General features: G+C 44.3%; 1 protein-coding gene across 5 annotated transcripts in view; it reads right to left on the minus strand.

Annotated features, from left to right (window-relative positions):
- Positions 1-8,963: 8,963 nt before the first annotated feature.
- The window catches only part of LOC115122013 (splicing factor, suppressor of white-apricot homolog), a 133,260-nt gene continuing 126,578 nt past the window's right edge, over positions 8,964-15,645 (minus strand). For all 5 annotated transcript variants that reach the window (XM_065017451.1, XM_065017452.1, XM_065017450.1 and 2 more), the window contains one exon: positions 8,964-9,742. In XM_065017451.1, coding sequence (XP_064873523.1) covers positions 9,677-9,742 — 66 coding nt within the window. In that variant the 3' untranslated portion in view covers positions 8,964-9,676. The remainder of the gene's footprint in view (positions 9,743-15,645) is intronic.

Below are 15,645 nucleotides of genomic sequence, written 5' to 3' on the forward strand. Positions count from 1 at the left end.
ACCTTGTAGTGCAGTCTTGTTTAGGCCTTAGCTCAGGCATCCCCATCTGGCGTTGTGTACACTTTAGTTTTTTTTTCAGCACCTACTGTGCTCCTGTGGAAGTTTTCCACAGCTGCTTTCACTTTGTGGGCTTCATCACCGTCAGAGCATCTCTAACAATCATGTTAATTGTGTGGGCAAGACATGGATGATGGGTCCATTTTAAAATGTTCATGGCTTTGGTTATGTTAGCTGCATACCACTTTTTCATCTACTTGCCTTTCTCTGTCCACTCTCAACAGTTCCTCTGCCAAGTTCTCTGAGGTGTGTTTGTCGTTGAACTCAAAGCAGTCCAGAAGACATCGAAAAGTCTTCATGAAGTGACATGTAACCGACATGTAAGAAGTGGTTACCCTTGATGTCCAGCAGTCAGTGGTAAGGCAAACTGCAGTAGCTTTATGGACTCTTTCCCGCACTTAAGCCTGTGTGCTCTCGTATAGTTGTGGAAAAAGTGATTTTGAAAGGGTTTTGCTGTTTTCAGTTGTGTACATTGAATTTAGACTATTGCTATTAATTTCTAAAACCTCTGTCCTCCACGATCGAAAATGGCTGAAAATCGGTGGCAATCATTTTACCCAATGCAATATCAATTTGGCCTTGTTTTGCTACAGACATAGACTTTGGCATAAACTGGTCCATAGAAGACTGCGATGTTGTGGGTCGCAGAGTAGGCCTACTTGACTGAGTGGATACATCTCCACGTGTGGAGGTACTGGCTCCACCACTATCACTAGCAGGCCCGCTAGTTTCTGGAGGTTTCTGGAAGCTGATGTTCTGAAAGAGCTGCAAAATCTGGACCCCTACAAATCAGCCGGGCTAGACAATCTGGACCCTCTTTTTCTAAAATTATGCCCCAGAAATTGTTGCAACCCCTATTACTAGCCTGTTCATCCTCTCTTTTGTATTGTCTGAGATCCCCAAAGATTGGAAAGCTGCCACGGTCATCCCCCTCTTCAAAGGGGGATACACTCTAGACCCAAACTGCTACAGACCAATATCTATCCTACCCTGCCTTTCTAAGGTCTTCGAAAACCAAGTTAACAAACAGATCACTGACCATTTTGAATCCCACTGTACCCTCTCTGCTATGCAATCTGGTTTCCGAGCTGGTCATGGGTGCACCTCAGGCACGCTCAAGGTCCTAAACGGTATCATAACCACCATTGATAAGAGACAATACTGTGCAGCTGTATTCATCGACCTGGCCAAGGCCTTCGGCTGTGTCAATCACTACATTCTTATCGGCAGACTCAACAGCCTTTGTTTCTCAAATGACTACCTCGCCTGGTTCACCAACTACTTCTCAGACAAAGTTCAGTGTGTCAAATTGGAGGGCCTGTTGTCCGGACCTCTGGCAGTCTCTATGAGGGTGCCACAGGGTTCAATCCTCGGGCCGAGTCTTTTCTCTGTATACATCAATGATGTCGCTCTTGCTGCTGGTGATTCTCTGATCCACCTCCACTCAGAAAAAATCATTCTGTCAACTTCTGGCCCTTCTTTGGACACTGTGTTAACAAACCTCCAGACAAGTTTCAATGCCATTACAACTCTCCTTCCGTGGCCTCCAACTGCTCTTAAATGCAAATAAAACTGTGGACAACTAAAAATATCTAGGTGTCTGGTTAGACTGTAAACTCTCCTTCCAAACTCACATTAAGCATCTCCAATCCAAAATTACATCTAGAATTGGCTTCCTATTTTGCAACAAACCATCCTTCACTCATGCTGCCAAACATACCCTCGTAAAACTGACTATCCTACTGATCCTTGACTTTGGCGATGTAATTTACAAAATAGCCTTCAACACTCTACTCAGCAACTTGGATGCAGTCTATCACAGTGCCATCCGTTTAGTCAGCAAATCCCCATATACTACCCACCACTGTGACCTGTATGCTCTCGTTGGCTGATCCTCGCTTCACATTCATCGCCAAAACCACTGTCTCCAGGTCATCTATAAGTCTTTGCTAGGTAAAGCCCTGCCTTATCTCAGCTCACTGGTCACCATAGCAGCACCCACCCGTAGCATGTGCTCCAGCAGGTATATTTTACTGGTCACCCCCAAAGCCAATTCCTACTTCGGCCGCCTTTCCTTCCAGTTCTCTGCTGCCAATGACTGGAATGAAATGCAAAAATCACTGAAGCTGAAGACTTATATCTCCCTCACTAGCTTTAAACACCAGCTGTCAGAACAGCTCACAGATCACTGCACCTGTACATAGCCTTTCTGTAAATACCCCATCCAACTACCTCATCCCCATACTGTTATTTATTTGATTTATTTTGCTCCTTTGCACCCCAGTATCTCTACTTGCACACTCATCTTCTGCACATCCATCACACCAGTGTTTAATTGCTATATTGTAATTATTTCGACACTATGGCCTATTTATTGCCTTACCTCATTTGCACACATTGTATATAGACTTTTTCAATTGTATTATTGACTGTATGTTTGTTCTGTGTAACTCTGTGTTGTTGTTTGTGTCACACTGCTTTGCTTTATCTTGGCCAGGTCGCAGTTGTAAATGAGAACTTGTTCTCAACTCACCTACCTGGGTAAATAAAGGTTAAATAAAAAAAATTAAGATATAGAGACACAGTGGCTAAGAAAAACTTCCTAGAAAGGCAGGAACCTAGGAAGAAACCTAGAGAGGAACCGGCCTCTGAGGGGTGGCCAGTCCTCTTCTGGCTGTGCCGGGTGGAGATTATAAGAGTACATGGCCATTTAAGGCCAGTTTGTTCTTCAAGATGTTCAAACATTTATAGATGACCAGCAGGGTCAAATAATAATCACAGTGGTTGTAGAGGGTGCAACAGAACAGTAGAACCTGAAGCAGCAGCACAACCTGGTGGACTGGGGACAGCCCGGAAACATCAGGCCAAGTTGTCTGGAGGCATGATCCTAGGGCTCAGGTCCTCCGGGAGGAGAGGGAGAGACAATTTGAGAGAGCAAACTTAAATTCACACAGGACATCAGATAAGACAGGAAAATTACACCAGAAATAACAAACTGACCCTAGCCCCACGACACAGACTATTGCAGCGTAAATACTGGAGACTGAGATTTTCCTGTTCAAGTGAGCACAGCACAACAAGGTGAGTCCAAAAATCTATTGGATGATGTATTACATGATGTAATATGCCAGGGAGATGCCAGGGAGATATGTATACTGTATACTGTAGCTAAGAAAGTTACACTAAGTATATGTTGTGCAGTAAACTGTTAGTAGCCCATGTGCCTCACCCTAATAATTTGGTCTATTTTCCCCTCTTAATTTTGCCTACTGTTCTCTCTTGGTGGTGCACATGTAGCCTATAACCTGTTTTAGAGAAATGTAATCATTGAATATTGTAAGAGCTTTCATTGTCTGCTTTTATGCCCCCTTTATTTATCCTAAGGTTCTGACTTGGTGTGCAGGGAGAACACTGTAAGAACGGCTCATGTTCTGAATTCTGTCACTGTACATTTCAAAAGTGCTGAACAAATAGTTATAACTACATCCGCCCTAGCTCGCTCATTAATGTCTTAATCAAAATTACGGATAGCCTTTTATCCGCTTGTCGTCCCCTTATGCCATAGTTTGTACATCTCAATTGTCAGTAGAAACCACATTTGTTGAAGCAAGTCAGCCATATCAGCGATGTTTTTTTAAAAGCAGTAAACAAGGCTGAATGAACTGTTTTACTGCCAGACAAGGCTCCGCTGATCACCAGGTGTAGCAGTGGTAAGATGTTGGAACTGCTGTTGGGACAGCTTTATATAGGCCCTAACAGTTTGTGGGCACCGTTTGTCACCGGTATAGTGCAATTAATGTCATGTTTAGTGTTGTGTTGTTTAGTGGCTTTGCTGGCAGGCATCCCACATTTTTTTGTTTGCCCCACCAAGATTTACATGCTAAAATCGCCACTGATATACTGTAACATTTTCCTCTTCTATCCTTCTGGTCTTTGCAAGATCACTGCCATAGTTTCCTAAATATTTAGCAATTTAAAACTGTAGAAGTTCCCAGTTTGTCCTATAGAGACTTTATTCCAAAAACGTAAAATAAAACGTATAATATCACATTTGACTATTTCATGTTTTAAGCTGGAGCTATTAAGTTTCCAGTATGAAGCTTTGGGTTGACTATAATTCCAGGGAAATATTGACTTGTAAGCAAATAGCTCTATGGTCTGTTAGAGGTGTTTCAAGAATATGAACAGAAACATGGTTTCTTAAGCCCTCTGAAACCAGTCAATAGTCAATACGTCAGCGTGTGGTACATGTTTCATTACACCAGGTATAGTCTCAAGAGGAAAATTCTCTCTCCACTAGATCCAACTTCTGCAAAAATAACTTTAGATTTGTATTCAGAGAAGTAGACTGCCACAGAGGCCACCTAAAAAGATTATTATCTAAAGCAATATTAGCATCTCCACCTATTAAGAGTAAGGATTTGGGAAATTTAGATAACCAATATAGAATTTGATTTTCTACAGGTTCAAGGACACAATTTTCTTGTTTTGAGTTGTAAAAATTCACAGTAACTAAAATCGTTTGACTAATTTCAATTACAAGACAAAGATAATGACTTGAGTCACGATCTGAATGCAAACAAAACTTGTAGCGACACCCGACGATCGTTCTGAACCATGTGAAAGCCAAATATCATTACCCCATTGCGACCTCCAAAAGTTAGCATCATTTACAGTACTGTAGAATGAGATTCTTGAAGAAAAACAGCTGCTTAAACAAAAAGAAAAAGGCTTTACATTTTACACTGTGTCTTAACCCCCTAACATTAAGAGAAACAATTGACTTTTTATGATAAGAATAGCATAACACATGGCCCGGTAGACAGTGTCCCCCCGCCTGCCAGGCACCGTTTTCCTGCAGTTCTGTTAACGACGGTGAGGGCAGGCAGGCAGGCAGGAGCGAAGGACACCATCTACCTGTGCCGCAAGGAGGGGGTGGGGGGGAAAAAACTCACATAATACTTTTATTTCCCTTTTGACCCACATTCAAAAGGGGGGGGGGGGGGTGCCCACCTGCAGGAACACCCCGAATTGAGGGCTGCAGTTGCACACTATTGGGGCTGGGCGATGGTGAGCTAACTGGGCTGTGGAAGTCGAAGCAGTACCCATGCTAGCCTCCTCATTGACTGACGACAACTCTGACAGATTGGGCTCGGCCGTTGGAGGTAGTGGAGCAGGTGTTGTGTCTTCATACTCCATCTGTGATTTTTTTTTGCGCATGAGTGAACTTTGTGTTGCCATATCTAGTGACTATCTACCTCACAGTTAGCTAGCTATTAGGTACGTGTGTGTGCATGTGGGGAAGGGGGGGGGGGGGGGGGGGGTACCATCTGATTTTTGAACATTTCTGATTAGTCAGGAGACAATACAAACACCAAATCATATTAATTTAATTCATTTTTTGTAAGCCATCCTGATTGCGTGGGCCAGTGTTCAATCTGGCGGGGCCTCTGCCTTGCCCTGCTGTGGCTTCGCCTCTGCCTTGCCCTGCTGTGGCTTCGCCTCTGCCTTGCCCTGCTGTGGCTTCGCCTCTGCCTTGCCCTGCTGTGCCCTGCCTGGCCCTGCTGTGGCTTCGCCTCTGCCTTGCCCTGCTGTGGCTTCGTCTCTGCCTTGCCCTGCTGTGGCTTCGCCTCTGCCTTGCCCTGCTGTGGCTTCGCCTCTGCCTTGCCCTGCCTCTGCCTTGCCCTGCTGTGGCTTCGCCTCTGCCTGGCCCTGCTGTGGCTTCGCCTCTGCCTGGCCCTGCTGTGGCTTCGCCTCTGCCTGGCCCTGCTGTGGCTTCGTCTCTGCCTTGCCCTGCTGTGGCTTCGCCTCTGCCTGGCCCTGCTGTGGCTTCGCCTCTGCCTTGCCCTGCTGTGGCTTCGCCTCTGCCTTGCCCTGCTGTGGCTTCGCCTCTGCCTGGCCCTGCTGTGGCTTCGCCTCTGCCTACACACACACACACACACACACACACACACAATGATGAGCGAATTCATTTTAGTGTGCCGGGGAACTAATTGGAACGCAGGCGCAGAGTGGTGGCGTTATGAGTGGGAAAGAAGTGATGGTTTATTCAAATGATATGTTTTCTCCTAACATACAGGATCATCATCACCCAGAATTAACCTAGTTGCGAGGGACCCAGCGGGCCTGGGAGGGAAGAACCCCTGAGACCCATCCACCAGGCAGTCACCCCCCCACCTCCTCCAATCCCCACATGAGCCAAGGGTGCCAATGACAAAATGGTAGTCTCCTAAAACTGTGGGCATTTCCATTAATTCCTTCATAATCCTCCAGGCTTCATTGACACCATTAGTCTATTCATTCTGTATGGATTTAGCCTTATTCATTTTCCTCAGCCACATTTTTAGCAAGCCATTTGTTTTTAAGAGCTGGACATAAGTACAATTTCCTGCAATCTGCGATCAGTCATCGGCAGAAATACTGTTTAACATGTCAAAGAGGAAAGGACAGTAATGGAAGCTAGAAGCGCAAACACTGTGTTTCACTGGTCTTCAGCTTCACTAGGCTGCTTTCTGACATCAGGGACTGGCCAGAGCCAGGTTTTAGACAAACTGCAAACTTCAGAGCACACAAAATAATTACTGCATTGGGAAGAAGCTTGTGCAATCATCCTTCAGAAAAGCATTCTAGTAAAAGCATTCATTCTAATAGCCAAAAGCGTACGGATCTATTCCTTAGTGGTGCCGGACAATTACCCAGTGAAAAATGCTGTCTAAGGCATCGCTCCTCTGTGTTATCAAAGCCAGTGCAGCTGTCTATTTGGACAAAAAGAAAGTATATTTTCAACACACAGACTTGGCAATGCAAGCTACAGCCTTCCCAAGCTCCTGTGCCATACAGTAAAGAGCAAACCACAATCAGATGTAAATATGAATGTGACTGTATGTGACTGTCATTCAAATTCCATTCACCCAGTTCAATGTAACAGCAATAGGTTTAGGCACTACATAATACTCTGATTTACCCTATACCCATCATGAGGTTGCTACAACCAAGCCTATGAATTCAAGTTTAAAACGTAGATGCACACAGGTCGAGAGAAAAATTTTGAGCTGATAGACAGTGACACACTCAATACCACCTTGGTCTAGGGTGTAATCATTAGTCCAACAGTTGCAAACGAGTTTCTGTCGGACAAATTCAGGTATGTTTATTCCCGTTTTGTTTCTTTTAAGAAATGTTTGTCAACAGAATCAGCGGAATGAATACACCCTACATCCCGCATAAACACAGTTCACTTTCATTGCAGCCATGTTGTATTCCTTATCGCATATAAGCGCTCTCCTCCTCTCAACTTTTTCCTTCGCTTGTGGACTGCAATACACAACACATCAGCTGTATGTGACCAGGTGAAAAAACATTTCCAAGCTGAACCATATCATCACCACACAGCCTACATCGTTGTCACCATATTAGCTAAAGTAACATCATAGTCAACATAGCTAATATAACTAACTCATGCAGAGCTAGCTGTAGCTTATGCTTTTAGCACTAGATTCATTCTCTGATCATTTGATTGGGTGGACATGTCAGTTCATGCTGCAAGTGCTATGATAGGTTGGAGGACGTCCTCCGGAAGTTGTCTAAATTACGGTGTAAGTCCATGGAAGGGGGTGAGAACCATGAACCTCCTAGGTTTTGTATTGAAGTCAATGTACCCAGAGGAGGACAGAAGTTAGTTGTCCTCCAGCTGCACCATGGTGCTACCCTTCAGAGTGCTGCTGAGGCTACTGTAGACCTTCATTGGAAAATAGTATTTTAATAAATTATTTGGTAACGTGATTATATTTAGTATAGTTTTATCTAAAAAGGATAACATTTTAAAATGTTTTACAATCTATATTTTTATGAAATTCACTGAGGATGGTCCTTCCCTTTCTCCTTTGAGGAGCCTCCACTTGTATAGTACACCTTTATTTCAGTGATCATAGGCAAATTCTCACTTATTTTACAAGGTATATTTCCATGATGGAAAACACACCATTTGGCAGAGACCTCTTAACTGCTGCAATTAGACCATTATGCATTAGTTGGTAAGAGTACAGAAAACAGATTGATATGAATAATTAGCTGTGCATTGAAAAGGCAAATGATCTATACAAACCTTTCAGTACACGGCACCATTGTACTGTGAGTAAAGCAGACCAGCTGCAAAAAATAGTTTGCTTCCAGTAGTATTATATTATTGCAGAAGGTCTGCATTATTTTTCACTCGATTCAGACCATGACACCAAGGAAAACCAAAAAAGTGAGGAATATGCAATTTCAAGGACTGAGAACAAAAGTGACCCGAGTGGACGAATACAGTGACAGAGTGGATGAATACAGTGACACAGTGGATTAAAATAGTGACAAGAGTGGATTAATACAGTGACACACTGGATGAATACAGTGTGTATATAGTTCGACTGACACTGGATGAACACAGTGTGTATAGTTAGTGTGGCTGCTGTGTGTGTGAGGCTGGACCATGGCCTCAGTGGGATGATGATGACAGTAGAGCATGAAAGATACACGGATGCTAGGGGCCCCAGCTCCCTGTGTCCTACTGGGACACTCAGATATGTTCCCTCATCCCTGGGGTGGACCTAGAAACCTGCTCAGACACCTTTGTGTTTGTGTGTGAGAGAAAGGCATGCCCCTGTGTTTTGTGGACAGGTTGTGTGAGGACGCTCCCTCATGATTTACTCACACCAGCCCTGGTAACCACTGCTGCTTTGTCCTTAAAAGAGGGAACATGTATGAGTGTATCTCTACTTAATCTATTTCTGCTATGTCAATACTTGCTCATTTATTTCCAACCAATAAATAAACTGTTGAGGTTAATTGAATTAAATTCATAGGAAACGTGACCCCCTGACCTTTATGTACCAGAGAGATTCCACTGACTGAGAACACCTTAACACTTTGCCAAACCATCATTCAAACTTTATTGACAGTTTGTGTTAAGAAAGCAGCTCCACAATCAGCCATGTACAAACGTAGAAACAAAAATTGAAGGCCACACACTGGAACTGATTGACAACAGACTGGAAACAGAGACCCCAGTTTAAAACTGACCTGGCAAAAGAGAGACATAGGGAGATGGAAAGGTCCTTCACAGAAGGATAGCATTCAGGCGCTCTGGCAGCTGCACAATTACACTGCAAAGCCCTCCGTCATCAATTTGGAGAACATACAATTCATTTTTTGAAAGATGCAATTTACTTTATTAATTATTTCAGCACTTTGAAGCTCTGTTGTCTTATTCGTGCTGAAAACAGATGTTGGGAACAGGGGCATCCAAACTTTAGCAGGCTGCTGCGTGATCATTGCTGTGATGCAGGCTCTCTCATGACACGTAAGAAAAGTCCCACGTAGTTGATTTACGAGCTAATCTACTCTGCTCGCTTCACATCTACTGCCATTCGAAATATACTGTAGATACGCTCACCCAGTTAAGTATCAAAGTAGATCAAATAAATTTCAGACAGAGGAATATGAATGCTAAACAGTTCCAGGCAAAAGACGCTGCCTGCTGATTGGTCGAGGGCCTGTCGCTGGAAGCTGTCGTCATAGAGAGGCAGACATGGTGAAGCTCCACCCTTTTCCCAATCAGCTGCTATAAAGCTACGCCTCTTCAGGAAGTGTTGGGCTGGAAGGGCTTAGGGGTAGCCAGCATGGCACGTACTTTGGCCATCAGATCCTGAGAAGGAGAAAGGGAGAGAGAGGGGAAGAGAGAAGGGAAGAGAAAGGGGTAGAAAGAAGGGAAGAGAGGGGTAGATAGAAGGGAAGAGAGAAGGGTCGAGAGGGGTAGATAGAAGGGAAGAGAGAAGGGAAGAGAGGAGTAGATACAAGGGAAGAAAGGGGTAGATAGGAGGGAAGAGAGAGGGGTAGATAGAAGGGAAGAGAGGGGTAGATAGAAGGGAAGAGAGGGGTAGATAGAAGGGAAGAGAGAAGGGAAGAGAGAGGGGAGATAGAAGGGAAGATAGAAGGGAAGAGAGGGGTAGATACAAGGGAAGAGAGGGGTAGATAGAAGGGAAGAGAGAAGGGAAGAGAGAAGGGAGAGAGAAGGGAAGAGAAGGAGAAGAAGAGAGGGGTAGATAGAAGGGTAGATAGAAGGGAAAGAGAAGGGAAGAGAGGGGGGTAGATAGAAGGGGTAGATAGAAGGGAAGAGAGAAGGGTAGATAGAAGGGAAGAGAGGGGTAGATAGAAGGGAAGAAGGGAAGAGAGGGGTAGATAGAAGGGAAGAGAGGGGTAGATAGAAGGGAAGAGAAAAGGAAGAGAAAGGGAAGAGAGAAGGGGTAGACAGAAGGGTAGAGAAAGGATTAGAAATAAGGGAAGAGAGAGGGGTAGAGAGAAGGGAAGAGGGGGGTAGAGAGAAGGGAAGAGAGAAGGGTAGAGAAAGGGGTAGAAAGAAGGGTAGAGAAAGGATTAGAAATAAGGGAAGAGAGAGGGGTAGAGAGAAGGGAAGAGGGGGGTAGAGAGAAGGGAAGGGTAGAGAAAGGGGTAGAAAGAAGGGTAGGAAGAAAGGTAAAGGGAAGAGAGAGGGGTAGAGAGACGGGAAGAGGGGGAGATTGAGAGAGAGATGAGAGGAAAGATGGAAACCGACACAGAGGGAGAAAGAGGACAGTGAGTGAGTGTGCCATATAAAATACCAATAATGAGGAAAAGAGGAAATATGGCATGGTTAAGAAATCTACAGTCCTATATTCTGTCTACTCTCTCAGAGAGCCTCTCCACCATCACAATTCAACACAAATACAAATCTTCCTCCCTCCCTGGGCTATCTTTCAACCAGGACAGCTTAATATATTCCTGGCTATTTATGACAGTAGGCTATAGGACAACTTATAGGACAGCTATAGGACACCTCCCTGCAATAGAAGGCCATCAGATCCACTCCTAGTTAGGTAAGCAGTCCCAATCTGAACACAGTCCAACCTGGAGATTATACACCAAATAGGGGATATAGTAAATCTTTCAGCGTGAGCCGCTGAATAAGCCGCTTGTCATACAAGTTTCTCCTTGCTCAGGTCTGACGTGGGGAGTTATTGCATATCACTACTCTTCCTTCTCCTCTACCGCTGTTCTCTTCCTTCTCCTCCGTCATGAGTGAGCAAGCAAGAGCACACGCACAGAGAACAAAGGCGAATACGCATGCACACACAAACACAGAGACCAACAGAGACACACACTGAGGGATAAATGTGAGTGAAAGCAGTGGTGGTGATCAGGGTCCTTGAAGAGAGTACAGCCTGACCACAGTGACCTCCACGCGGTCGTAAAAACAGCAGGAAGGAGGAGCAGGATCACCACAGCAAATTGAGGCAAAAGATATAACAAGATGGCGGTATGGATAATGGAGTTAATGTCTGAGTAGATGATGTGAGACTGGGGCTTTAAACAAGGCTGGTACTGAAGCCTCCACAGATGCTGCTTTATTCAGGTGAGAAATTGATGAAAGAGGGGGAGGGGGGTGTTTTAAGTACTATATGTGTGAGTGTGATTGAGAAAGCAGGAAAGTGTCAAAGACAGAGAAGTATGACTCAGAGAGTGTGTGTGAGAGAACGTGTAAAGGTGGAGAGGGAGCGTGACATGTACTGTACTTGAGCGTGACAGAAAATGCTTCTAACGTCCAAACAAATTCATTCTAAATATTTGTAAGCATTGTCATACTCCCCCACTCCCCAAGCCATAAAACTGCTAAATAGTTAACCAATAGCTACCTGGAATAACTGCACTGACCCTCTTTGCACCAACTCTTTTGATTCACATAAGCTGCTGCTACTGTTTATCATCTATCCTGTGGCCTAGTCACTTCATCCCTACCTATATGTACATATCTACCTCCTCGTACCACGGCACATCGACTCGGGTCTGGTACTCCGTGTATAGAGCCAAGTTATCGTTACTCATTGTGAATTTATTATTGTGTTTTATTTTTCTATTATTTCTCTATTTTCTTTCTCTCTGCATTGTTGGGAAGGACCCGTAAGTAAGCATTTCACTGTTAGTCTACACCTGTTGTTTACAAAACATGTGGCAAGCGGAACCGGAGTGCCAAGTCGAGGAAAACAAGGCTTCTCAACAGTTTTTACCCCCAAGCCATAAGACTCCTGAACAGGTAATCAAATGGCTACCCGGACTATTTGCATTGTGTGCCACCCCCCAACCCTTCTTTTTACGCTGCTGCTACTCTATGTTTATCATATATGCATATTCACTTTAACTATACATTCATGTACATACTACCTCAATTGGGCCGACCAACCAGTGCTCCTGCACATTGGCTAACCGGGCTATCTGCATTGTGTCCCACCCACCACCCGCCAACCCCTCTTTTACGCTACTGCTACTCTCTGTTCAACATATATGCATAGTCACTTTAACCATACAGTGGGGCAAAAAAGTATTTAGTCAGTCACCAATTGTGCAAGTTCTCCCACTTAAAAAGATGAGAGAGGCCTGTAATTTTCATCATAGGTACACTTCAACTATGACAGACAAAATGAGAAAAAAAACCCAGAAAATCAAATTGTAGGATTTTTTATGAATTTATTTGCAAATTATGGTGGAAAATAAGTATTTGGTCACCTACAAACAAGCAAGATTTCTGGCTCTCACAGACCTGTAACTTCTTCTTTAAGAGGCTCCTCTGTCCTCCACTCGTTACCTGTATTAATGGCACCTGTTTGAACTTGTTATCAGTATAAAAGACACCTGTCCACAACCTCAAACAGTCACACTCCAAACTCCACTATGGCCAAGACCAAAGAGCTGTCAAAGGACACTGAAGACTGAATCTGCAATAAGTAAGCAGCTTGGTTTGAAGAAATCAACTGTGGGAGCAATTATTAGAAAATGGAAGACATACAAGACGACCACTGATAATCTCCCTCGATCTGGGGCTCCACGCAAGATCTCACCCCGTGGGGTCAAAATGATCACAAGAACGGTGAGCAAAAGTCCCAGAACCACACGGGGGTACCTAGTGAATGACCTGCAGAGAGCTGGGACCAAAGTAACAAAGCCTACCATCAGTAACACACTACGCCGCCAGGGACTCAAATCCTGCAGTGCCAGACGTGTCCCCCTGCTTAAGCCAGTACATGTCCAGGCCCGTCTGAAGTTTGCTAGAGAGCATTTTGAGATTTTGAGTGAAAACCTCCTTCCATCAGCAAGGGCATTGAAGATGAAATGTGGCTGGGTCTTTCAGCATGACAATGATCCCAAACACACCGCCCGGGCAACGAAGGAGTGGCTTCGTAAGAAGCATTTCAAGGTCCTGGAGTGGCCTAGCCGGTCTCCAGATCTCAACCCCAAAGAAAATCTTTGGAGGGAGTTGAAAGTCTGTGTTGCCCAGCAACGGCCCCTAAACATCACTGCTCTTGAGGAGATCTGCAAGGAGGAATGGGCCAAAATACCAGCAACAGTGTGTGAAAACCTTGTGAAGACTTACTGAAAACGTTTGACTGTCATTGCCAACACAGGGTATATAACAAAGTATTGAGATAAACTTTTGTTATTGACCAAATACTTATTTTCCACCATCATTTACAAATAAATTAATAAAAAATCCTACAATTTGATTTTCTGGATTTCTTTTCTCATTTTGTCTGTCAAAGTTGAAGTGTACCTATGATGAAAATTACAGGCCTCTCTCCTCTTTTTAAGTGGGAGAACTTGCACAATTGGTGGCTGACTAAATCCTTTTCCCCCCACTGTATCTACATGTACATACTACCTCAATCAATCTGACTACCTGGTGTCTGTATGTATCCTCACTACTTTTATAGCATCGCTACTGTATATAGACTGTCTTTTTACTGTTTTATTTCTTTACCTACCTATTGTTCACCTAATACTTTTTGCACTATTGGTTAGAGCCTGTAAGTCAGCATTTCACTGTTGTATTCGGCGCACGTGATTTGATTTCTTTAATTTATGAGAGCAGGGAGAATGAATGAACACGCTCCATAAGCAGAATGAGTGAGAGAGAGGAGGAAAGTTCATCATGAGCCTGGGGATGAGTGAGAGAGAGGAGGAATGTTCATCATGAGCCTGGGGATGAGTGAGAGAGAGGAGGAAAGTTCATCATGAGCCTGGGGATGAGTGAGAGAGAGGAGGAAAGTTCATCATGAGCCTGGGGATGAGTGAGAGAGAGGAGGAAAGTTCATCATGAGCCTGGGGATGAGTGAGAGAGAGGAGGAAAGTTCATCATGAGCCTGGGGATGAGTGAGAGAGAGGAGGAAAGTTCATCATGAGCCTGGGGATGAGTGAGAGAGAGGAGGAAAGTTCATCATGAGCCTGGGGATGAGTGAGAGAGAGGAGGAAAGTTCATCATGAGCCTGGGGATGAGTGAGAGAGAGGAGGACAGTTCATCATGAGCCTGGGGATGAGTGAGAGAGAGGGGGAAAGATTACATATGAATTTACAACAGGTGTGAGGTAGATAAAAGATGCCGCCTGAGGAAGCAGCGTTTTTAACATTAAGTTGAAACGCATTGGGTGTGCACCCCCAGCTGTGAATTAAGCTTTTAAGTTATTTCAAACGTATGGTTTTAAAACTCCAATCTCTCTCTTTAATGGTCTACTTTACATTATGGCTTCCCTCATAGATCTCATATAACAACCTCCCTATTCCTCACTCATAGCCCTGTTGGTGAACAGGCAGTGTGATCCTACCCTAGACGAGAACCTCTCTCTCTCCAACCCAACAGCTTACCAGAGGAGTGACTAGTAGAGGGGGTGATTGCATAATATGTTAAAGTCAGGACTTTCGGGGAAGAGTTGATCCTCTTTTTCTCTCTTCTGGAGATGAAAGCCTCTGTAATGTAAACTAGCTCTGCTCAGCTGTCAGCTGCGCACAAAGTCACAAGAGAGATGAGAGAGCCAGAAACACCAGGACAGGGAGATAAACACAACAAATAAAACGCCTATGTGCACATTACTGAACACAGAGGAGGAATGTTAAATGTAAAATCTGACCTGAGTTCAGAGATCAGCTGCTCTGAGCCCACAGAGATTGAAGATAGAAGTGATGTAATCTGTGCTGGGATCAGTGTACTGAAATCTCTGAGCTGTGTGTTCTGTAGAATGCTGCTGCCACAAGGGCCGACTATCCTTGGAACCACAGTCCCTGTGTACATCCCAGCTAACAATGAGCTGATTCTGAACTGCTGTGCTTTGTGCACATGTCATAATGAGAGATATGGAGTACCTGTACAACACCCTACTGTAATGTGCTTTATGGAATACATGCTAGGACATCTGGGCCTGCATTCACAAAGCGTCTCAGAATAGGAATGCTGATCTAGGATCAGTTCTACCTTTAAGATCCTAATGAATATCAAATCAAATGTATTTATTTAGCCCTTCTTACATCAGCTGATATCTCAAAGTGCTGTACAGAAACCCAGCCTAAAACCCCAAACAGCAAGCAATGCAGGTGTAGAAGCACGGTGGCTAGGAAAAACACCCTAGAAAGGACAAAACCTAGGAAGAAACCTAGAGAGGAAGCAGGCTATGAGGGGTGGCCAGTCCTATTCTGGCTGTGCCGGGTGGAGATTATAACAGAACATGGTCAAGATGTTCAAATGTTCATAAA

This window comes from Oncorhynchus nerka, linkage group LG4 (assembly GCF_034236695.1).
Source record: "Oncorhynchus nerka isolate Pitt River linkage group LG4, Oner_Uvic_2.0, whole genome shotgun sequence".
Classification (NCBI taxonomy): domain Eukaryota; kingdom Metazoa; phylum Chordata; class Actinopteri; order Salmoniformes; family Salmonidae; genus Oncorhynchus; species Oncorhynchus nerka.